The sequence below is a fragment of the Callorhinus ursinus genome, unplaced genomic scaffold (assembly GCF_003265705.2).
Source record: "Callorhinus ursinus isolate GAN/ISIS: 27379988/994484 unplaced genomic scaffold, GSC_fseal_2.0 scaffold66, whole genome shotgun sequence".
Classification (NCBI taxonomy): Eukaryota; Metazoa; Chordata; class Mammalia; order Carnivora; family Otariidae; genus Callorhinus; species Callorhinus ursinus.
The window spans coordinates 8,068,086-8,094,451 of record NW_027397128.1 but is presented as its reverse complement, the minus strand read 5'-3'; the positions used below and the strand labels follow the sequence as shown (position 1 = coordinate 8,094,451).

Sequence of the window (26,366 nt, the reverse complement as noted above, 5' to 3'; positions counted from 1 at the left end):
TCCCCAGTAACACATAGACAACTAGTGGAGATGGCCATGTCCCCAAGCTTCATTGGACCCCACTGAGGCCTAAAAGACATTCCAAAATCCCCAGTATCCCTGACCTTTCAAGGAGAAAGGCTTTCAAGGCTTGAGAGAAAGGTGACCATATATCCCAATTTATACATGTTATCCCAGTGTTCCCTTTTACTGTTAAAATGTACCATTTGGACAATAAATTATATGGTTACCGTACCTAAAATAGACCAGCTTCTCTTTCCCTCAGGCTGCACTGAGGTTAGGAAATCAGTCCGTTTCATCCTCACACTCTTGGAATTTAGCTAAAGGCCAATGTTCTAATGCTTGCATGGCAGAACACATCTATTCAGTGCAAAAATATGCTGATTATTAGCCAGTATAATATGGCTGCTGGGTGACTGTGACAGAACCTGACGAGATGGGTCACAGCGTCAATCAACAGTCCCTTCCTCATCTCATTCTCTTTGATCTCTGCCACTAGGCCTGTGTTTGTGGAGAAAAGGAAAATGCTGATAATTAAAAGAAGGAAGTCTATGTCTGTCAGCATTTTCCATTTCTCTTTCCTGGATATTTCTGGGGCTATATCTGCCAATGGCTTTAACATACAAATTACATCCAGTAGCCATTTTACAGAATTGTTGAAAAACTCATCACAGAAACCTTGACATTGGGTAGGTTGCCCCAAGAGATCCGGGTTCCAGAGATCTCGATCTTACTGATGACTTGATGAAATGGAGGAGCTTGGAATCCTCGGATACATATTTGTTCAGAGATGAGGGCCTCTTTAATCTTTGCAGGCCTCAGACTTCCTAGTTCCACACTATGCATGGTCTGACTAGTCCACTAAAGTCCGCCTACTAGGTGGTTCAAAAACATCATAAAGCGACGTTTAGGTGAAATTCTGCAAGTTGAAGTTGTCTTTTTAGCCCTTTGATTAAAACATTTTTCTCTCCTTCCTTACCCTCCTTCCCTCTCCTGCTGTTTTGTGACTGTTCTTTCCTAACTTCACAATTCTTGATGGAGACAGGAGGCTATAACCTTGCCAACACGGCTCGATGCTGGACATACTTGACCGGGGTCATCCTAGGGAAAACACTATCCTCTGAGATCCCAGATCATGAGGTAAGTAAGGCTCTGACAAGTCCTCTCTTCTTTAAGGGGAAGAGCTGAGTCATTCCACCTAATCAAAATCACGTCCTCACCACTCAATACCGTTTTGTTGAGAGACACTCCAATAACAATAACACACTGTCTTGGCAGAATAGTGGACTCTTGTTCCAAAATATCCAAGACCTTCTGCCTTTTTCTACAAGAGATCTCAAAGGCCAACTAACTTTAATTTCTCAATTAATTACAGAGACTGTGGGAAGGGGTCACCTGTTCACACAAAGAACTCTTTGGAATATGTGCATATTTTCATCCCCTAGTCTCAAAACAGAAGGAGCAATTTTTAAAATGTATAAGCTGGGTTCTTGTCTATCTTTAAAAAGTCCCATAGGTGGTATGTCACACCTATGTTCTTTGGGGTTAGTCCTGGTCTTTCAGTTTTCTTTGACTAATGTAAAATTTAAGAAACACAGAATCACCACAAAGATGTGTCTGGTGTTTTTCCAGCAATTTAGTGGCGCACAGAGGTTGGGGGAAGACCATCTAAAATGTGAAAATTCATTTGAACTTTTGCCATTTTCTCTAGTCAGATGAGATGGGCTATACGCTTTCTGAAGCAAAGATGTCTCTTTTAGCTTTCTCAAAACAGGTTAACAGAAAGCTGTCTGAGCCCAGTGACTGTGCTGATTATCCCTTATGTGAAGGTGTACCCCTTCTCTTCCCACCCATCCCCACACCTGGCAGGAAGCATGTCATCACAGATCAAGATGTGTAGTTGTAGGGCTTAGATTGACTGTGTGGCTTATAATAAAACCAATGTGTGAACCAGTACCTGTAGCCCCACTTTCTCAAGCCATTCCCCGCAGAGATGGTACTTTGGGTATGTTTTGATTCCTGCCAGATGCAGGATCTGTACACTTGGGAGCATTATTCTTTTTAAAGTTACTATTAGTTTTTTAAAAATTAGAAACAACTTAAACTAATTCCCTTCCAATTTTCTTCTAACCACAAATGAAGTATAATATGTATCTCTGAGAAACCACTCAATGTGTCTAGAATACAAATAGAAGGCATGCTATAATTTGAGACAATTTGCTGGTGTCAGGGTTAATAGAAGTCTCTTTTCTTGACTTGACTTACCTTTGTTCAGTATTTGGAAGCTTTATGAAATATAAAGATAAGCGAACAAATTACATTTGTGAGCAAATGTAATCGCTGTTATTGCTGTGGGACTATCTCCGAATGCATTGTAATTTAAAGCATTGAGACTTTAAAAACTGATCAAGTTATGTCAAAAAGGAGTTTTAAACTGTAGGAGCTTGAATTGAGAACGAGTGTTCTGTTCCTAGGAAACAATGCAAATCCATAGATTCATCTGTCTTAAAAGGCTGATAAAATTTTAATAAAGATGAATACTGCCTCTGGTACCTGGAGAAGCTATGTGCCTGAATAGATAGGCTTTTGGCCTTATACATAGACATGTCCTGTCTTTATGCTGACATATTCTGCCAGATTAAATAATATACAATGTATGCAAATTGCCTAGCACAGTTCTTGGCACATAATAGGCACTTTTGAAATGCAAGTTTTCTCCTTCCCCTTTGCATGCTCCCAGCAACTCCTTATACCCAGACATTTATGACTTTGTCGTTCATAAATGTGTCCAAACCCTTTTTGAATCCCTTCTGTCATATCCTTCTGGTATAAGAGATGTGAGTCATCCAAGAAGGAACAAAGAAGAAAATTGAAATGACAGTCTTCCATGTACAATAAGATAACATTTTAATGAAAATTGCCAAAAATAGACTGCACAGTGTGAAGGCATATATAAGTTTTGTGCCACAATACACAGTTGCACACAAATATCCTTGTGGTTCTCTGTAATCAGATCAACAAATGGTGCATCAAAAAATATTTACTGAGCACCCATTGTGTGGCAGGCACCATGCTAGGTGTCTTGGAAGATGCAAAGACACTAAGACCTCATCTCGTTTCTTACCTCAAGCAGCCTGGGAGGGAGGCTGGTATAAGTTCTAGAGAGACAAGTAGATACACAAATAATTATATTACAGAGCAGAGTAAGAACCACAGCATAGTAGGAACGATGATTGTGGAGATGTGCATCAAATATGAAAGGGATACAAAGGAGTGTACAAAATACCCTGCCTTCCAGGAGCCGAAAATATAATTGAGAAATCTAGTCAATGAAAAGGTCAAGATAGTGCAGCAGTCAGCTACAGTCTGGCTGACCCCCTCACTGTCTTCACTTTCAGTCTTGGGCTTGTGTTCTTCTGTGTCCTAGGATAATAATCTTCCTCCTCCAAATGTTCTTTCCCCATCTGTCTCTTGTCTTCCTAGGTGCAGCTTCAAGCCCTGTGCCTTTAAAAATCCCTTACCTAAGTATACCAAGGCCCTTTGAGCTCTTCCTTCACATCCATTTATTTCTTCATTCATTTAACAAATATTCATGGGGACCCTATTACTTGCCAGGCCCTATTCAAACTTGAATTCAGAGATACAAAGACAAGCAAAAGTAAACCCAGTGCCCTCAAAAATTTCACCATCTAATAAAGGCGACAGAACAATGTGCCAAAATCCAGGACAGTTGAGGAGAATAGAAGAAATGTTTCACCAAGACTTTGAACTGAATCTTGGAGGTTGATTGGGAGTTTGCCAGGTGAAGAAGAGCGAAAGACATTCTAGGCAAAGGGAACAAGGATTGGAAAAGACCTGGTGCCTCATGGGATGAGTGAGAAGTTTGATATGTAGTAGAACAGAATTTATGAGGGAAAGTGGGAAGAATTAAGGCTTGAATGAAAATTGGAGCCAGATTATGAAGAGACTTGAACACTGCACTAAAGAGTTTATTTATACTTTTTTTTCTGTGAAACAGATGAACTTTGGTTTTTAGAAAGCTTACTCAATAGCATATGGAAGATAGATTGCAAAAGGGAGAGACTTGAGAAAGGCAAACCTGTAAAGAGGTTCAAGTACACTCCTATAACATAGTCTATACCATTCATTTGGTCATCTGTGTTTTGGTTGTCTGTATTCCCCCTCAGTGCTTAGCACAGTGTTAGCTGCCAACCTTGTTGGTGTTCATTCATTGAATGAACAACTTAATAAATGAGTGTTTGAATAATAAGCATCTCAACATTCACATTGGAAAACTTCTCTTTTTAAGATGGAAGAATTGGAAGGCTTTTGCTGGAAAGGCTTCCAGTAGCAAATACCCATCCTTTGCAAAAAGTACCAGGTATCCCAGCTGTAGGAAACAGATGTGTCCATGGGAAAACACTAGATTGCCATTTGAGGGAAGGGAGTTGAGAAGACAAGCCCAGCACAAATATTATAAGTCATTAGTAGTGAGATTTCAATCATAGTGCTCATGAGATATAAAACCGGTGATGTCATAAAGCCAGTGATCAAGGAGTTAGTCCCAGCTCAGGAACTGGGGAGCCGGGCGTGGAATAAAGAAGCAATCCCATCTGGAAGAAGAGTTGGGCCCAGCTTGGAAAGCTGAGAGGAAGGAAACCTGCCCATATGCCTGGCTCAGGTATCTCTACCATAGAGAAAGCCCAAAGGTGGCATGAAGTCCCATACAAAGACCATTACATGGCTAATTTAGCGAATCACCCACTCTGTATAATAAAGTTTATGGACTATCATATATAAGAATGTTCTGTAATCCAGTAATACTATTTGGATCCTATGATCCAGGATAGAGTATGGCAGTTATGTTATATAATGTATGCATATATACATATATGTATATGTACAGACATATTAGGTATATGTATATGTCTGAATCAGATAGGTTTACTAACAAAATTTAGTGAATGAAAAATATTGACTTAACCAGACCACTTTTGATGGACTGGTTGGATAAACTATGCGTGACTCATATGAGGGAATATATGTAGCCATTGAAAAGAATCAAGTAGATTTATATACAAGAGTGTTACTGATGTAAAACAGTCTTGCAGTGCATCTGTGGATTGCACTGAATCTGTAGATCGATTTGGGGAGGAATAACATCTTAACGATATTTGATCTTTCAATCCATGAATTTGCTATATCTCTCCATTTTCGTAAGTCTTAATTTCAAATTTTCGTTTATACTTTTCAGTGAACACTTCTTGCATAAATTCTGTTATATTTATCCCTAAGTATTTCATGATTTTAATGTTATTATAAATGATATTTTTAAATTTCAGTTTCTAATTGTTTGTTGCTAGAATATAGAAACCCAATTGATTTTATACTGATCTTGAATAATGTATCATTGCTAAACTCATTAGCTCTAGTAGCTTTTTGTAGATTCATTAGCATGTTTCATGTATACAAACATGTCATCTATGAATAAAGAAAGTTTTACTTATTCCTTTACAATCTTCATGACTTTTATTTCTTTTTCTTGCCTTATTACACCGGTTGGGACCTCCAATGTGATGTTAAATAGAAGTGGTTAGAGCAAACATCCTTGTCTTGTTCCTGATCATAGGGGGAAGCACTTAATCTTTTACTGTGAAGTGTGATGTTAGCTGTAGGTTTTTTCATAAATGTTCTTTATTAAGTTGAAGAAGATCCCTTCTATTCCTAATTTACTGAGAAGTTTTCTCACAAATGAGTGTTAAATTTTGTCAAATGCTTTTTTCCCCATCTATTGGAATGATCATATGGTGTCCTCTTATTCTGTTAATACAGTAAACTGCATTAATTGTTGTCTTTTTAAATGTTAAACAAACCTTGCATTGCTGGAACAAACCCTAGTTGGTCACGGTATATTATCCTCTTTATATATTGCTGGATTCAGTTTCCTGAAATTTTCTCAAGGATTTTTTGTGTCAGTGTTGATGAGGGATGTTGACCTGTTGTTTTCTTGTAATGTCTTTGTCTGGTTTTGATATCAAGGCAATGCTGATCTTATAAAATGACTTGGGAAGTGTCCCCACCTCCTCTCTTTTTCTGAAAGAGTTTATGTAAAATCGATACTATGTCTTACTTAAGTGTTTGATAGAATTCACCAGTGAAAACATTTGAGCCTGGAGTTTTCTTTGTGGGAAGGTGTTTAATTATGAATTCTATTTCTTTAATAGTTACATAACTGTTCAGATTTTCTATTTCTTCTGGCTTCCATGTTGATAATTTGTCTTTGAGGAATTTGCCCATTCACTTATAATATTATTTTATTATTGTTTGAATGTCTGTAGAAGCTGTAAGTGATAGCCCCTCTTTCATTCCTAGTATTGCTAATTTCTTTTTGTTTTTTTCTGATCATTTTATCTTGTGACTTATCAGTTTTGTATTTTTTTCAAAGAACCAGCTTTTAGTTTCATTGACTTTATTTTTCTCTTTTCTATTTTATTATTTCTGCTCATATCTTTGTTATTCCCTTCCTTCTACTTACTTTGTATTGATTATTAGTTCTTTTTCTAGTCTCTTATGATAGAAACATAGTTTATTGATTTTAAACCTTTCTTCTTTTCTAATACAAGCATTTTATGCTATAAATATTCATCTAAGCATTGCTTTAGCTGCATCCCACAGATTTTGATGTTTCCATTTTCAGTTGCTTCAAAGTATTTTCTAATTTTCTTCTTTAACTGATGAGTTATTTAGAAGCATGGGTTTTTAAAAATTAATTTCCAAACATTTTAGGATTTTCCAGATGTCTTTCTGTTTACATTCATTTTAATTCTGTTGTGCTCAGAGAACATACTTTGCATGATTTCAGTCATTTTATATTTATTGGAATTTGTTTTACAGTCCAGGATATGATCTATCCTGATGAATGCTTCATGTGCAATTTGCAAAGAATGTGTATTTTCCTGTTATTGGACAGCATTTTTTACCATTGTCAATTAGGTCAGGTTAGTTGAGAGTGTTGTTTATATCTTCTGTATCCCTACGGATTTTGTCTGCTTGTTCTGTCAATTACCAAGAAAGTTGAAATCTCCAACCATGATTTTGGATTTGGCTATTTTTCCTTTCACTGATGTTGATTTGGGCTTCATGTATTTTTGAAGCTTTGTTATTAGATGTATACACATTTAGGGTTGTTATATCTTCTTGATGAATTGACCCCTCTATTATTATGAAATATTGCTCTTTATCTCTGGTAATATTCTTTGTTCTGAAGTCTGCTTTGTCTGATTTCAGTATTGTCACATCTGTGACAATTTGACTATTATTTGAGTGGTGTGATTTTTATTATTATTTGTGTGGATATCTTTATTCCTTTATTTTTAACCTATTTGTGTTTTCATATTTAAATTGAGTTTCTTGTAGACCACATATAGTTGGGTCATGATCTTTTATCTAGTCTGGTCTGACACTCTGTGCCTTTTGGTTGGTGTGCCTACATCACTTATGTTTACATAAATTATTTAAATGTTTAGGTTTAAGTCCATCTTCCTATTTGTTTTCTATTTGTCCCATCTATTCCTTGTGTCTTTCTATTTTCCTGACTTTTTTTTAATTAAATGAATATTTTTAAGTCCATTTGTCCCTTTTATTTGCTTATTATCTGTAACTGTTTTGATTTTTTGTGGTTCCTCTGGGGTTCACAGTATACATTTCTAACTTACCATATTCTACCTTCAAATAGTATTACACTACTTCATGTACAATATAGCACCCTTATTACAGTGTTCTTCCATTTTTCCCCTTTCATTCCCTGTGCTATTGTAGTCATATATTTTACTTTTGCATATGTTATAAACCCCATGATACATTGTTATTGTCTTGCTTTAAACAGTCAATATATTTCTAAAATTTTAAAACATTTATTAATTTACTTAAAATAAGAATAATAAACCCAGTACACATTAGCACAAATAACATGTTGTGATTTTTAAAAAAGAACTCTATTTTTCAAAACAAAAAAAAAATGTCATGAGAAGAATGTCATTGCTATACATTTTTGCACATCTCTATAATGTCTGGCTTAATAAATGACAGCTTACTTCTCATACCAGCCTCTACAATGTGTTATGATGTTTTTGTTAAAATACATGAAGAAAATCCAACCTCACGTAGATACATAGTTGGAAAAGGGAGGAGTATTTTAATAACCTTTACAGATAATTGTGGATATTCTTCTTTGATACTACATAAAAACTCTACAAATGGTAGTTTCTTAGAGGTTAATGCTGTATGGAATCTGAAATTGTTATCAGTGAAATTTTCATATACTGTTACATGAAAATTCATTAGTCATCTTGTACTTTGAATAGATATTTGACCCATCTTGTACATATTGCTTACTTGGAAAATATTGGTTCACCAAATTATGTGAATATTACAAATGCTGAAACAGCTTTTGCACTATCAAAAATCACATTGATATCAGCACTAATCTCATTGGAACAAAGCTTAAGTTTGGGAAAACTGTCAAGCTTACAATGGCAGAATGAAGTTTTCCAATATTTTAATTTTCACTCAAAAATGTAAATACCATTATTGGCAACAAATTTTGTGAGTTGTTTACCCTAAAGGCTCACCTCATTTTTGAGAAGTATCTGCCAAATACCCAAGTATTGAGTCATGGTTTTTCCATCAGTTGTTCTTTCAAGCAAAAATGGTGTTCCTGAGAAGTGGCTAGTTAAGCCACAACCTAATTATGGGTGTGCTTTTTTTTTTCAATACAATCACCATAATGTAGTTTATAACAGAAACACTTTTTCATAACTCCTATTTTGTCACACAGAATATTAAACCCAGGATCAGGATTTAATAACTTGTAGTGCTTCACCAAGGACATTCTTAAGTGAAATTGAATTTTTAATGTGATTACATGGCAGTAAAAAGAATACAATAGCTACTGGTATACTTTGGTGCTAACTGCCTTAATTTATATCATGATGCCTACAGTTTTATCTACCCTTGTTTTTGTACCTTCATGCAAATGTAAATAAAGTTGCTCCAGGAGAAACCATGAAATTCAAACAAGTTATTCAGCACTTTCAATATTTCAATGCCACTTGTGTTTGTTGTCAACCATTCACAAAGAAAAAAAGTCTTCTTCAAAGATTTAGTTAGTGCTAATACCACATGACTAAAAGCAAAACAGCAAGTCCAGACACATCTGTAGACTTGTCTATAAGGTGAAAGTACAATCATGCAAGTAAGAATTGTCTTCATGCTTAGAGCTAAATGTTTAAATAAACAAGTTACTGTGCCATTGAAAAGAGGCACTACCATGAGTTATTTTAGTAACTTTCCATTCAGTAGGCATTGAGCAATGTCAACTGTTCAGGGCTTTATTGATCTCTAGACTATTGTGTGCATTGCCCCAGTCCATGCAGTGCAATAACTTATGCATAAGATGCTTCAGTGACTTTTTCTAGTTTGAAAAGCTCTAACCAAACAACTTTTGGGTTTTAATAAACTCATCATGTCTACACTTAAAATACTCAACTTCTCTCCCTTTAACTATGAATGAATGGTCTGAAATTGATGCCACAACAAATAGCAAATTATTCTGAAACTATATAAAATGATCTGTGCCTAAGACACTGTAAAGTAAATTAATTACATATATAAAGGTAATTTTAATCATATTTTCATTTTGTGCTTACAATTTCACCATGTCTTTGAAGTAAATGTCTTCCTACCATGAGTCAGAGCCCTCCCTGATACTTCAGTTTCATCTTTTTCAGCTTCTTTAAACATAGATGTTACAGCTCTGGTTTGAGAAAGCAAGCCTTCTAAGCTCACTTTATTAAGCCAACAATCCATATTCTTGTTATATTTCTATCTAGGTAGAAGCTCGTTTATTATCTAAACAATAATAAAGTTATAGAGATTATAGCGGGCATAACTAAGGAAACTTTTTTCATGTCCCTCTTGTGGTTGTGGAGTACAGGTACTGGTCATGGTGCCGGCACTTCAGAGGAGAGAACTGAAAAGCTTAAAGGAAGGGTTGGAAGAGAAGATCCAGAGCCTGACCAGGCAACAGGTCTCATAGTAGGGGAACCTGTTGTATGGACCCCAGCAGGGGGCTCAGGGAGGCTAGACAGCTACTCATATGAGCCAAAGGATCTAATGTTCAGGCTAGAATGTCCCAGCTATGAGCAGCTCTGGACCATATACCCTATCTGCCCACCTGGGCTGTACCACCTTTTGGCTGGACTTGCTCCACTTAACTCTGCCACCCAGCTGACAGCCTGCCTTCACTCCTCCATGGCCTTCAGTGGCACTCCTTTGCAGTCGGCATATATGCAGCCACCACTGGACATGGGCTGCTCCCAACATGGCCCTATATTATCAGTTAAATAAATTAAAAGATGAGTAAGGAAATTTTTTTTTACATTTACCCATATATTTATCCTTTCCAACATTTTTCAATCCTTTGTGTAGATCCAGGTTTCCATCTGGTAAGAGTTACATTTTGCTTAAGAACTTCAGTTAATTTTTTATTATAATGCAGGTCTGTTAGCAACTGATTTTCTCAGCTTTTGTTTGAAGAGTCTATTTTGTCTTCATTTTTGAAAGATATTTTCACTGGGTATAGAATTCTAGGTTGATAATTATTTCTTTCAGAACTTTATCATTCCGTTGTCTTTATGCTTGCATATTTCCTCATGAGAAGTCCTAATCATTCTTATCTTTTCCTCTGGCTGCTTTTAACTTTTCTCTTTGTGACTAGTTTTTAGCAACTTGATTACAGTTTGCCCTGGTGTGGTGTGTGTGTGTGTGTGTGTGTGTGTGTGTGTGTGTGTGTGTGTGTGTGTGTGTTTATCCTATTTGGAACCCAAAGCTTCTAGGATCTGACAGTTTATAATTTTTATCAAATTTGGAAATATTTCAGCCATTATTTCTTTTCTGTCCTTTCTCTCCACTACTACTGGAACTCCAGTTAAACCTATGTTAGACCAGTTTTATTGTCCCATAGGTCATTGAGACCCCCCCTTTTTTGTCTTTTATTTCTGTGATTCATATTGAAGAGTTTCTGTTGCTTTGCCTTCAGGTTCATTGATCTTTTCTTCTGCAGTATATAATTGCTATTAATCCCATCCAGTGAAATTTTCCTTTCAAATACAGTATTTTTCATTTCTAGAGATTCTATTATAAAAAACTTCCAAAAATAATAAAATCTTTAAGAAAAAATATGACCAGGAAAAAAAATCTTCCATTTCTCTCTTCACTGTGTTCATATTTTCTTTACATCCTTGAACATATGGAGCATAATTATAATAGTAGTTTTAAGGTCCTTCTCTACTAATTCCATTACATCTGTCATTTCAGAGTCTGTTTCTGTTGACTAATTTTTCTCCAGGGTATAGATCACATTTTCCTGCTTCCTTGTATGTTTAGTAATTTTTTAACTGTATATTCAGCACTGTGAATTTTACATTGTTGAGTGCTGGATTTTTTTGTTTTTATTTATAGAGGATTGTACTTTTTTCTGATAGACAAATTATTGTGGATCAGTTTGATCCTTTTGAGGCTTCTTTTTAAGCTCATTTTGAGTACATCTTGAGTAGCCTGTACTCTAGGGCTAATTTAGCCCATTTTGAAGGAACTGCCCCCTCTGAAGTCTTTACAGATGCCCCCCTGTATTCTTTGAGGTCTCTACTTTGACCTTATGTGAACTCTAGGAAGTGTCCCTCCTACAGCTTCTTAGTTATTGTTTTCCTGGAAAATTTTTTCTAGACTATCTTTGTGAAGTTTTACCCCGTCCATGTTCAGATTGGTATTCATCAAAAGACTCAAGGGGACCTCTCTGCATATTTCTAGTACACTTTTTTTATTTTATTTTATTATGTTATGTTAATCACCATACATCATTAGTTTTTGATGTATTGTTCCATGATTCATTGTTTGCATATAATACCCAGTGCTCCATTCAGTACATGCCCTCTAGTACATTTTTTGTGGCTTAGCTCCATCCCCACAATCTCTAACCACCCTGGTCCTTATGAATTCCAATCTCTGTCTCCTCTATTCAGACATTGTTAGACTCTGTTTAGATCCCCCCTCCCCTGCATCATAGTCCGAGGATTACCTCCTGGCAGAAAGCTGGGGTGATAATAAGGATCACCTCTTTTGTATTTCTTTTCTCTCAGATTAGTGTCTTGTGTTGCATATTGTCCAATATCTAAAAATATATATATGTTTCCTATATTTGGTAAATTTTCCAGTCATTTCCAAAGAGAAAATAATTTCACATCCTCTTTCCCCTCACGGCAAGATGCAGAACGCTTTTACTTATCCGCTTCCATTTTTTTTCTGCCTTCATTTTTGAAGAATATTTTTGCTGGATATGAAATTCTAGATGGACAGGTTTTTTTATTTCTGGCTCCATTTTTTATGGAAAGTCAATCTTGTTCTTATCATTGTTTCCCTGTAAATATGTCTGTGTTCTCTGGCTGCCCTTATAAATTTATCTTTGGTTTTCAGAACGTTGACCATGATGTGGCCCAGTATACTTTTGTATTTATCCTACCTGGGATTTCCTGAGTTCCTGGATCTGTGGGTTGCAGTTTTGGATATAATTTGGAAAATTCTTGGCTGGTATTTCTTGACTTTTTTTGCCCTATTTCCCTCTCTCCTGTCTTTCTGAAACTCCTATTACACATGTGTTAGATTGATTGATACTGTCCTATAAGTCACTGAAGTGCTTCTCATTTTTTAACAATTTTTTTCTCTATGCTTCAGTTTGCTTAATTTCCACTGGTCTATCTTCAAGTTTACTGCTCCTTTCTTCCTTAGTATTTAGTCTGTAATAACCCCATCCAATTAATCTTTTATCCCATTCCATCCAATTATTTTTTAAACTTCTTCATTTTGAAATAGTTTTAGATCCACAGATAATTGCAAAAATAGTACAAAGAAGTCTCATGTACCCTTCATTTAGTTTCCCCCAATAATAATAGCTTATATAACTATAGCAAAATATCAAAACCAGGAAATCAACATTGGTATAATCCACAGATCTTATTCAAATTTCATCAACTTTACATGCACTCATTTGTATGTGTGTGTATTTAGTTCTATGCAATTTTATCATATGTATAAATTGATGTAAACACTACCACAGTCAGGATGCAGAACTGTTCCATCACCACAAAGACCTCCCTTGTGCTACTCTTTTATAACCATAGCTGCCTTCTCTTCCCTCGACTCAGTCTCTAATCCATGGAAGCCACTAATCTCTTCTTCATATCTACAGCTTTTTCATTTAGGGTATGTGATATAAATGGAACCATGCAGTATATAACCTTTTGAGATTGGCTTTTTCACTCAGCATAATTCCCTTGATGGCTGTCCAAGTTGTTCCATGCCTCAATACTTTATTCCTTTTTATTGCTGAATAGTATTCCATGGTGTCCCATAGTTTGTTTAATCATTTATCCATTTAAGAACATTTGGGTTGTTTCCGATTTATGGCTATTAAAATTAAACATTTATGTACAGTTTTTGTGGATGTAAGTTTTCATGTGTGGGATCAACACCAGGAATGTAATTGCTGGATCATATAAGTATAGGTTTACTTTTTTTTATTATTATGTTCAGTTAGCCAGCATACAGTACTTTTTTATGAAACTGCCACTCATGCTTTCTTATTACTGTTTACATATTATATCTTTTTCCATCAGTTTTATTTCAATTTCTCTGTATCATTATATTTGAAATGACTTTCTTATAGACAAAATATAATTCAGTCATTTTTTTATCCATTCTACCAATCTCTGTTTTTTAATTGGTGTGTTTAATATTTTATTTTTTTAAAGATTTTATTTATTTATTTGACAGAGCGATAGAGAGCACAAGTAGGCAGAGCAGCAGGCAGAGGGAGAGGGAGAAGCAGGCTTCCCACTACCGATGAGGGGCTCGATCCAAGGACCCTGGGATCATGACCTGAGCCGAAGGCAGACCCTTAATCGACTGAGCTACCCAGGCACCACAGTTGGTGTGTTTAGATCATTTGATTTTAATATAGTTATTGATATGTTAAGACTTAAGTCTGCCATTTTATCATTTGTTTTTTGTTTGTTCCTTGTTTTTCCCTCCTGCCTTCCTCTGGATTACTTGGACTTTTTTTTTTAATTTCATTTTTATTTATATATAGTGTTTTTGAGTATATCACTTTGTATAGATTTTTTAATAGTTGCTTTAGGTATTAACTTACATATAATATATATATAAACACATAAAATATATATATAAAACAGTTTATTGGTATCAACATTTTGCCACTTTGAGTGAACTGTAGAAACCTTACCTGCCATTATGTCTCTTTACCTTCCTCTCTGATATAATATTTTAAAATTTTACTTTACATACATTGAAAACCACATTAGACATTGTTATAGCTGGGTGCCTGGGTGGCTCAGTTGGTTAAGCGACTGCCTTCGGTTCAGGTCATGATCCTGGAATCTCAGCATCGAGTCCCGCATTGGGCTCCCTCCTCAGGAAGGAGTCTGCTTCTCCCTCTGGCCCTACCCCTTCTCATGCGTGCTGTCTCTCTCATTCTCTGTCTCAAATAAATAAATAAAATCTTTTTTTAAAAAAAGAAATTGTTATAGTTTTTGTTTCAACCATCAAACATAATTTTTAAAACTCAAGAGGAGAAGGAAAATGTGCTGTATTTAGCCATATTTTTACTATTTCTGTTGTGCTCTCTTCCTTAATGTTCTAAGATTTCTTTTATCATTTCCTTTGGCTATATTTTAGGGTCAATCTGATGAAGACAAATTATCTTTGTTTTCCTTCATCTGAGAATGGCTTGATTTCTCTTTCACTACTGAAGGATATGTTCACTGGCTAGAGAATTTGGGGATGGAAGTTCTTTCTTTCAGCACTTAAAAAATATGCCTTTTCCTTCTGGCTTCCATGGTTTTAGAGAGAAATCCATTTTCACCTGAATCATTGGTTCCATATAGGTGAGAATGTAAAGTGATGCATCATTTCTCCCTACCTGCTTTCAAGGTTTTTATTTTTGTTTTTTCTCCTTATGTTTCAGATACTTAAGTATGATGTGACTTGGAAGAGTGGATTTTGGGGGTTTATTCTTTTTAGGTTTCATTCAGCCTCTTGAATATGTAGGATTAATCTTTCACTAAATTTGGGATTTTAGCCATTATTTCTTTGAATATTTTTTTAAATGTCATCTTCGTCTTCTTTTTGTATTCTGATGACACAAATGTTTGATATTTTGTTCATGTCCCACAGGACCCTAAGTCTCTGTTCATTATTTTTTACTCTGTTTTCTCTATGTTTAGATTGGGTGATTTCTGTTGCTCTATTTTCAAATTCAATGATGCTTTTCTTTGTCATATCCATTTTTCTGTTAAGCCCATCTAGTAAGTTTTTTATTTTGATTATTGTATTTTTCAGTTCCAAAATTTCCATTCTTTATGTTTTCTGTTTCTTGGTTGATACTTTCTATTTTTTTATTGTGTTTCTAGCATGCTTGTAATTGCTTCTTGAAACATTTTTGTAATGGTTGCCTTAAAATCCTTGTCAGATAATTCTAACATGTATGTCATCTTGGTATTAACATCTGTTGATTGTCTTCTCATTCAGGTTGAGACTTTCCTGATTCTTTGTATGATGAGTGGGTTTTTATTTCAATCTGGAGATTTTGGATCTTATTTCATGAGACTCTGGCAACTCTGAACTCTGCTCTGAATCCTCAGGCTAATAAGCCTACAGCTATCTGCCTGAGCTCTACCACACATCACATAAAAGATACATAACTGTGACTCTTAACCAATGTAGCTCCTTTCTTTTGAAGGTTGAATTCCCTTTAGCTTCTGCCTGTTTTGAGATACTCTCTACTACCTTCAATTTATCATGATGGTTAGTCTGATAGAAACTATTCTATCATTACCAGAATTCAGAAGTCAGGACTTCCTTTTCATAGTATAACTTTTGGTACCTTTTTAAGTTTTTACTATGTATGTATAACTTCTTTTAAAATGTAGTAAGTTAATTGTTGAAATTAAAATATAAAAATTAAATGAATATGTTTATCAGACAGACCTGCTTTCATAGACCAGCTCCAGGGAGTGATCATAGTAACAATATATACTAGACAAGTTGAGAAAATTATTTTACCAGTTAGTCCCTCAGTTTCCTCACCTATAAAATAAGGAATTATTGTGAGGATTAAATGTATTGGTCTACACAAAATGCTTAGAACAGTGGCTGGCATATTTAAGTAATATATATAAATATATCACTAATATATCATAAATAAATAATAATATAAATTAAATTTTAGACATTATTATGGTTAATGTCAGAAACATTGGTAAAACTCACAGCCAAACATTGGTAATATTCACAGTATTAGTTCCTCAATACTGAGAATTTGGACCCCAGTAAGTGCCTAATAAACTTTTAAAAAATGAACATGGTGCTGCTGTATTGGATGCTATGCAGATTTAGCCTAACAGCCCTTGCTGACACTGAGAACTCTGGAACAAAAATGCTGAAAACATATCTAAATGAACTATTATCATTTTATATGAACAAATATGAGTATAAGTAGATGAATACTAGAAATTTTATATTTGAGTTTTATATTTAGATAAGGTCATTGTACCTGACATTCAGCAAATGATCCTCCTATTGCAGAAAGGTTTTATAGACATAGGATTTAAGAACTGTTTGAATGAGAAAAGAACATTTATTAAGTACCAATTGTATCCCATGTAAGTATATCCATATGTTAGATCCTTTATATATATAATCTCATTCATGTCTCTTAGCAATTCTGGGAGGTAGGCATTATCCCTCATTTACCAATGAGAAAAGTAAGACTCAGAAAATAACTTGACCAGGATCGGCTAGTAAAATAGCAGGATTAAAACTCAAATTTTTCATATTTTGGGGCTTATCCTTTTTCTCTACTTTCAATGATAAGGCCCAGGATTTTGGCATAAAGTATACATGGGAGGAAAATAACCATTTATTAAACATCTGCTGACCTGACAACATGTTATATGCATTATTTCATTTAGTTCTCAAAGCATTATTTTATTCAAGCCTCACAGTAACTCCGAGAAGGAAGTAAAATAACATTTTTTGACCACCTGCTGTGTGCCTAACACTTCAGTAGGGCTTATATAAATTACTTCACATGGTCTCCCAACAGCTCAGTGAAACCTGTATTGTCCTCACCACTAGGAGGAAACCAAGCGGAGCTTCCACCACACTTGCCTGCCTCCAACGGCAGCTCTAAAGGACACCTGTGTTTTTAAGCATTTTTAAGCATTTCACAGAACACGTATTCCACAAAACATGACTTTCTAATGTCTAATCCACACAACACAAAGGTCTCTCCATACCAGAGACTTTTTAATCTTTTGGGTGGTCGTGGACTCCTGATGGTCCCTCCTCCCAGATAAATGCTTATAATTACATGCTATTGGATACAAGTTTAGAACATTCAGCAATTTCCTAAAGACCATCAATGAATGGATTCTTCATTTAAAACAACCACCAAACAAACAAATAGAAATCTGCTCTAAAGAACAGAAATAAATCTTGGGAAACGAGAGCTTATTAATGGCTTCAGTTACTAAGTTTTACAGATCCTCTAGAACACTAACACCTATATTTGGCCATTTTATTATGTTTCACAAAGTTAAATGGTTGTCCTATTTCTCGTGTTTTTTTAGTATTGGCATTATTGACTTTTCTTGTAGTATAATTCTTTGTTATGGGGAGACTGTCCTATGCATTCATAGGATGCTGAGCAGCATTCCTGCCCTCTACTCACGAGATGCCAGTAGCACACTCCCCGCACAGTTTTGACAACTGAGAATGTACTCAGACATTGCCAAATGTCCCCTGGGCAGAGGCAAGTCTACCCCTGTTGAGAACCACTGGTTTATAGTAATTACATTTGTCACTCCTGAGTCACTTATAAGCATAAAGGGACTTAAGAACCAGACTTTTTAAAAGTATATCTTTTTCTTGCTTGATTAAGCTCTCCTACAATACTTCTCAACTGGATTGAGGAAGGTGATTCATCTCAACAATTAAGTTGCTAGCTGAAGTTAGAGCTTTTCTTGTCTAAGAGACCAGCAAGAAAGTTTATATAGCCATCCTGCTTTATTAATTGAATGATTGACTTGTCAAGTCATTAAGTAATTCAGGGAATATTTATTGAATGCTAACAATGTGTCAGATATTATGCCAGGTGCTGAGGCTCTAGTGGTGTGCAGTGTAGCTGTGGTTCCTGCATCATGGAATGTGCAATCCAGTGAGGAAGACAGACTACAGAACAAGTAAAAAATAAGTGAAAATAACTATAAGTTGTGATAAGTACCATGATGGAAGCACGAAGAGTACAGAGGTAGAGAAAAATGGATGTATATAGGGTCACTAGAAAAGGCCTCTCTGAAGATGTGACATTTAAGGCTAAACTTGAAGGATGAGAAAAAGCCAGCCAGGTTAAAAATAAAACAACTAGAGGGCAAGTGTTTGAGGCAGAGTAGGCAACCATATGCAAAGACCATGAGGTAAGAAAGATTTTGGTGTGTTCTGGGTACTGAAAGAAAGTCACTGTAACTAATGCTAGTCAGTAAGGGGCAGAGGGTATAAGGTGGAATAGGCAAGGACCAGACTGTACAGGGCCCCCATAGGCCATGGCAAGAAGTTGGATCTCATTCTTAATAGAGTGGAAAGCTACTGAAGGCTTTTAACCAGGAGGGGTGCTGTGATTCAATGTATGTTTTAAAACTAAATATTGTGTGGAGTGGGGAGGTGGCAAGAATGGAAGTATAGAGACCAGTTAGGAGACTGATGACAGTTGAGAGATGATAGTGGTAGTAGTGGAGATGGAAAGAATGACCTGTTTTAGAAAACACTAAAGACTCCACCAAAAAACTACTAGAACTAATAAATGAATTCAGTAAGGTCACAGGATACAAAATCAATGTACAGAAATCCATTTCATTTCTATACTCTAATAATGAAGCAGCAGAAAGAGAAATTAAGAAAATAATCGCATTTACAATTGCACCAAAAATAATAAAATATCCAGTAATAAACTTAACCAAAGAGGTGAAAGACCTGTACTCTGAAAACTAAAACATTGATAACAGAATTTGAAGATGACACAAAGAAATGGAAAGACATCCCATGCTCATGGATTGGAAGAAAAAATACTGTTATAATGTCCCTACTACCCAAAGCAATCTACACATTTAATGCAATCCCTATCAAAATACCAACAGCATTTTTCACAGAGCTAAAACAAACAATCCTAAAATTTGCATGGAACCACAAAAGACCCTGAGTAGCCAAAGCAATATTGAAAAAGAAAAACAAAATAGGAGGTATTCCAATTCCAGACTTCAAGTTATATTACAAAGCTGTAGTAATCAATAAGTATGGTACTGACACAAAAATAGAAACATAGATCAGTGGGACAGAATAGAAAGCTCAGAAGTAAACCCACAATTATATGGTCAATTAATCTGCAACAAAGGAGATAAGAATACGCAGTGGGAAAAAGACAGCCTCTTCAACAAATGGTATTGGGAAAACTTGCCGCCTACATGCAAAAAAATGAAATGGGACCACTTTCTTACACCATACACAAAAGTAAACTCAAAATGAATTAAGGACCTAAATGTGAGTCCTGAAACCATAAAAAATCCTAGAAGAGAATACAGGCAGTAATTTCTCTGACAATGGCCGTAACAACATCTTTCTAGGTATGTCTGAGGCAAGGGAAATAAAAGCAAAAATAAGCTATTGGGACTACATCAAAATAAAAAGCTTCTGCACAGCAAAGGAAACAACCAACAAAACTAAAAGACAACCTATAGAATGGGAGAAGATATTTGCAAATGTCACATCTAATAAAGGGTTAGTGTCCAAAATATATAAAGACCGGCACAGAGTCTATGAAGTCACAGAAGAGAGACAATTAGTCTGATCGGGCAGGGGTGTGGGAGTCATGGAAGGTATTCTGAAGATGATGTCAAAGCTAAAGACTGAATTGAATATCAGCCAGGCGTTTAAATGTGTGAAAGCACAGGGGATTACAGAAACAGCAAAGGAAAGGCACACAGCCATGAAATAGCATGATGACTTTAGGGAATTATAAATAATGCAATATTACTAGAACATAAACTCTAAGGCAGGAAATGGGAGGAGATGAGACTAGATACATACTATTGACAATAACTAACAATTATTGAGCACCTATTACATGCCAGGCAGTGTTCTAAGTGCCTTACATGGATATCTCATGTAATCAAATATGGAAACTAAGACCAGAAGGATATTGGGTACCTTTCCCAAAGTTGCACACTGTCAGAGCTGAGATTCACACTGAGCAGTTCAACTCCAGAGCCCATGCTTTTAACCACAGAAAGTTGTTGTCATGCTAAAGAACTGAGAATGTACCTGTTAGCAGTACTGAGTCATGGAAGGGCAGTGAATGGTCAGATCTATGTTTTGATGAGATGACTCATGATAAATTTAAGAGAGACCAGGCTGGAGACTATTGCAATACATCAGACAAGTGATGAAGAGAGTTTGAAGTAGGGATGGAGACAAGGCAAAGATTTAAGAAATTTTTAGGAAGCAGAATTAGCACAACTTGGTGATTAATTATATTCTGAGGGTAAAGGAGGAGAAATCTAGAATGTCACCATGTTTTCTGGTTTGGATGACTAGTTGATGTTACTATATGATGAATATAGGAGGGGGAGCATTAAAAGTGAACCATTTTTTACATTGAGTATTAGGTGCCAATGGAACACCCAAGTGGATCCTAACCAAGATGCAGTTGGATATGAGTTTGAAGTCCAGGGGATAAGTCATGACTGGATATAGATCTGAGTATTACAAGCATGTGGTTAAAACCAGAAAGTAAATGAGATTGCCCATGGAGAATGTGTAAGAAGACCATAGAGCCAATGGAGGAATCTTGGAGAATTTCAGGGTTTAAGGGACCAGCAAAAATGAGCTCACAAAGGAGACTAAAAGTATGTTAAGGATCAGCAGTAAAACAAAACACCCAGTCTGTGATTTTATATCCTCCAGGCTCTGCCACTTACCAGCTGTGTGACTTTAGGCAAGTTACTTCACTTCTCTAAGCCTTAGTTGTTTAAGGATTAAATGTACATGTAATGTATGCAAAGCCCTTAGAATAGTGTCTAATAAACACATAGTAAGTATTAGTTAATACTTATAGGAAGAAAACCAGAGTAGAATCATGCAAACCAAAGTTGAAAGTTTAAAAGATGGAGAGAATTCTGAGCCATATCACATGCAGCTGAGAAGTCCAATAAGCTAAGGACTTACACGTATGAATTAGATTTGGCAAAGTAGAAGCTTTGGTGACCTTGATGAGAGGGATTTCAATACAGTGGAAGGGGCAGAGGCGAGATAATAGTAGTTTGAGTGGTAAATAGAAGGTAAAGAAAATAACAGCAACATGCAGGCCTAACTCTTTCAAGGAGCCTGCTGTTTAAGAAAAACTCTCAAGTGAAGTAGAAATATGTATAAGGATGCTCATCTCAGCTTTTTTGATAGAAAAACATGAAACTGCCCTAAATGTCCAGGAGTGAGGGGATGAGAGGTCAATAGTGGGATTGGGGAAAATGGTAAATATCGTTAACAGTAATTGAGAATAGAAGGATCTGAGCAGAGATGAGTAAAAGGATAACGAAGAAGCTTGGAAAATGCATCTCAAGTTCAAAACCGATTGGTGATACCAGTCTATCCAGTGATAGTCTCCTTCAGTGGTGAAAGAACAGAGAAGGCAAAGTGCAGAGGTTGATCTGGAGTGGTGATTATGCCAGACAGATGAGGCAAAAAGAGGTTCAAGTGTATACTCATGTGTTGGCCTCGCATGTGGATGTGAGGCCAAAAGGAGGCAGACAAACCAGGAGGAAGTAGGGATCAGGGCACTGGGGTGTCTCTGTGAGAGATCAGAAAGCAGAATGGGGTGAAAGCACAAGAAAATTGACGGGGCCAGAAGTTGGACTCAGTGTAAGATATTGGAGGCAGCGTGGTAGAAAGGGCATAGATTTTAAAATCGGACAGACTGGAATTTGAATTGCAGCTCCAATTTGAATTACTTACATGACTTTAGACAAGCTCCTTGACCTCTGTAAACTTGTTTCCTTATGTGTAAAATAAGTGTAACGACATCAGTCTCAGAAAAACTGGCACATGGACATGATTCAGTAGTTGTTAGCCCCCTTTTCTCCCACTCAGCATTTATTGGGCACCAATTATGAAACATTGTTTTCTGGGGACACCAAGGTAAAGGTCACTTCATGTCCTTTTAGGGACTCATGATTTAGCAGAAGTGACATAAATACAAAGAGGTAAATAACAATACAGCGTAACTGATAAATTATAGCTTCAGTTACTGTGTACAATAAGAGCAGTACGAACACAGAGCTGTGGGAATAAAGTGAAGTTGTGATTAATAGTGCCTGATGGAGTGAGGGAAGGCTTCCCTGCAAAGCAATTCACAGACCCAATTTTTAGTTCTAATGTTGCTTGAAAGAAAGTAGCAGCAAATGGGGAGATGACACTTTAAGGGGGAAAACAAAGAAGCTTTTGCTTTTATTTTCCTAGACAGTATTCCAAGGGGCAACAGGTTCAAGAGAAGTGTTTATTCAAGGAAAATGACCTGTGAAGGTCAGTTAAACTGATAAGTAGTATGTAATGAAGTGAGAGAATTTAAGGTGATGGAGAGGAAAGGAAATAATCAAGAGTTCAAGGTTCCAGAGGAGCTAAAATCTGGAACCCACATTAGGGATTTACTCATGGACAGGATACAAAATAGCCCATTCTGTAAAATGAGGAGAAGGAAAAAAATGATAAAAATAGACATAGATAATTTGCATCTGAAAAGAGGAAAGAAGTCAATTTGTGGAAATCGTGTTCTATCTATCTTGGTCTTTATAAACCAAGAATATGTGCTTAATGTGTTCAACAACAAATTTGAGGAGCTAATTCCTACAACTAATGGACTTGCCAACTGTTGGTGAAATGGAAGCAACAGAAATAAAGACCCTCCAAACCCCCTCCTCTACACATGGAAAAAGGGGGTGCTGACCGCTGCAGCAGCAAGAGAGGACTGTAACAGGGAGCAGCAACCTCTTCTCACTTGCTTTTCACCTTCAGTTCTTAAGTGACTACATGAAACCCTATTGCCCATGCTAGTCTTTTTTTTTTTTTGCTCCAGTCCACTTACATGCACACCACATGAAGTAATTTTCCAACCTGAATTTTGCCCACTTATGAATAGAATTGGCAGTGCACACAGCAGCTGTGCTGGCTAATGGACCCAAAAGCATTTGGCTGCATTGTGCTCTCTCCTAACCTTTGCAGCCAGTGACTCCCCTTTCTGGGATACTATCCCACAATTACATCTCACTGGTGTGTACCTCCAGGAAGCAGACTTTCTAAAAGGAGGCTTGCTAGCCATGATATGGAACTAGCATCTCTGCCTAGCCCCACTAAGAACATAGTAGGGGGTAGGCCCAGGCACTGGGAATTTTCCCAGCTGCTTTATGCCCCAAACCTCTTCAAATTGCACCATTTAATAAAATCAGAGGAATTAATTAAAACTGCATTGTAGACGCCTTTAGTTAATTGCTGCTTTCCTGCTTCTGCTCTAAGCACATGCCAAGGTAACAAAATGTCTGTACAAATTGGAACCAGACTCCTTGTCCTTTTACTATTAGCGTGAAAGATGTCTGCATTTCCTGCTAGATCACACGTTGGCCCTGTAAACTTTAGGACTTTTTTTTTTATAACCAGGAAGAAATTCCAAGGGAGGAAGAGTATCCCTGTAAGGAGATAGAGTTTCTGCCAAGGTGACAAAGAAAACAATTTCTCCTTAAAGGAGTACAATAGAGCATGAGGGCCCAGAAAGGTGAAGAGACTCTGCTTCTTTAAAGGGAATTAACAGAGCTCACTGAGAAAAAGCAAAAAAGAAAGGAAATTAACAGTTATGGGACACCTACTATATGCCAGATACTGTGCTGGGTGTTTTCACAGGCCTTATTTCATTTAACCTTCACAACAACCTTGTGAGGTATTTATCTACATTTATAGAAAACTGTGTCTCAAAGAGGTTAGCTGGTTGGCCCACAGTGACACTCCTAGTGAGTGAATAGTAGAGGGAAATAAAGATCTACAAAGATACTTGGACAAGAGAGTAGTAGATCCTTGTTACCCCCATTTTGAAACTAGAGGATTAGTTGTTGTTTTTTTTTTTTTTAAGATTCATTGTGTCAGTGGGCAGCACTTCTCAGTTCCTATAGTGACCTTAGACTGGAAGGTTAATCATCATTTGTAAAAAGAAACTAGCATTCTTTGGTCACTTTGATTACTTCCCTCTTGTCTCCATGTTCATTCTCTCAAATCCTCCAAGCTGATCTTCCAAACTACTCCCTCAACTAATTAACATACATTCTCTCTTCTTTCTATTCATTTGTTGGTTCATTATTTGACCAACAATCATTTATTAAATGACTACTATGTGTCAGCATTCTTCCAGGTACTAGAAAAGCAAAAATGAAACGCAGTTTCCGCTCTAGGAAGATTCACAATCTAAAGGGGGCCACAGGCATTGAAACATTGGTTTAAATCCTATTATAGAGAGCAGTGGTGAATCCCGGTTTTGTAGGTCTGAAGTACACACAGTTTCTGGGGGGGGAGGGGAACGGGGGTGCTATTTAGGAAACAGACATAAAATTAGGTACAAGTGAATATTTAGAATGATAAAAGAAACTGCAACAACTTAAAAGTTTTTTAAAGCTGGAAGATACTACAAACCTCACAAAATCCAAAACCATTCTAACATATGTCATATTAATTAAATGTGTGATGCAACTGTTGTACTTTTCTCCTACATTTTCTTAGCTGCATGTGTTTTTGTAATGTTATTTTCAATAGAAAGAATAGAAAGATAATTCAATCATTCCTTTAGCATGCTTGATCAAAATTTGTTCTTTTATTATTAATAGATGTATTAATGTGCCCAGGCTGCCATAACAAAATACCACAGAATGGGTGGTTTAAACAACAGAAATTTATTTCCCACAGTTCTGGAGGCTAGAAGTCCCAGATCAGGGTCCAGCAGGGTTTGGTTTCTGGTGAGTCTTTCATGGCCTTTCCTCTGAGTGTACATGGTAAATGAGGGAGAGAAAGTAAAAGATCTCTCTTTTACTTCTTAAAAAACCACCAATCCAGCTGGATTAGGGCCCCACCTTTATGACCTCATTTAACCTTAATTATCTCCTAAAGGCCTTATCCAAATACAGTCACACTGGGAGTTAGGACTTCAGCAGATGAATTTGTGAAGGTGAGAGGGGAACACGATTCAGTCCATAGCAGATGGGCTGCATAAAACATGTGACTATACACACAGCCATACCCTGTGTAATACTGCTGGAAGATTTGGATCCTTAAAAAACAGGAATTATGATCAATTCTATGTTGCACAATTTCCATGAGAAAAGAAAACAATCACAGTTCATTTATAGTGGTATATGATGTATTGACTATATTTTTGAAAGGAGAAAACTTTCATTTTGACTAGGCATCATTAAAAAACAAATCCTCCACTTAAAATTTAAATGCAATGATTAGAAGAATTTTCCAAAGACTAACTTTGGACTTTGTACATTTCAAACACTATGTCTCCTCTATTACCCAATATGTCAAAGACCAGGCACTATAGAATACATTCACATCACAATACTGCTTTTGGCTCTGTCATTTTTGGGTAAAGATGTTAGGTGAGTCAGGACATTGGGCTACAGGAGCATCCCTGAAGCCATTCCTATACCACTAGCAATACATTAACTATACACATAAGTTACTGTGAACCACATAAATATATCACGTTAATCCCACACTAAATCTATCCACAACTCAACTTCCTCTTAGCTACTCCAGTGCCACCCAACACAAAGGAGAAGTCTGATAGAGGAAAACAGTCTTAACCAAATGTGGTTAAGTATCTTACTTTGCAAATTAGAAAAAACATACTTGTAAAAATAATGTTAGGGCCCTTCCCAGGACCTTGGAAGGGGTCTATCCAAGTGAGGGGCTTTGAAGATTTATGGTTAGCTTCATCGTAAATTAGCCTCCAAAGAAAGATATATTCAAATTTCTTTAGGTGATCAGCAAAACTTCACAAGGGAGGTGATATTTGAGTTGGATCTTTAAAGGTACTTAAGGGAAAGGACATTTCAAGACAAGTGATTGCATGTAAAAAGCTACAGAGGAGT

General features: G+C 36.3%; 1 protein-coding gene across 5 annotated transcripts in view; it reads left to right on the top strand.

Moving 5' to 3' along the window:
- The window catches only part of HDAC8 (histone deacetylase 8), a 214,653-nt gene that overhangs the window by 90,775 nt on the left and 97,512 nt on the right, over nucleotides 1-26,366 (top strand). For 4 of the 5 annotated variants that reach the window (XM_073885822.1, XM_073885820.1, XM_073885821.1 and 1 more), the window contains one exon: nucleotides 1,046-1,140. In XM_073885822.1, the coding sequence (XP_073741923.1) occupies nucleotides 1,046-1,140 (95 nt within the window). Of the gene's footprint in view, nucleotides 1-1,045; nucleotides 1,141-3,483; nucleotides 5,512-26,366 lie in introns of those variants that run through there. The other variant, XM_025889902.2, reaches the window with a different exon arrangement.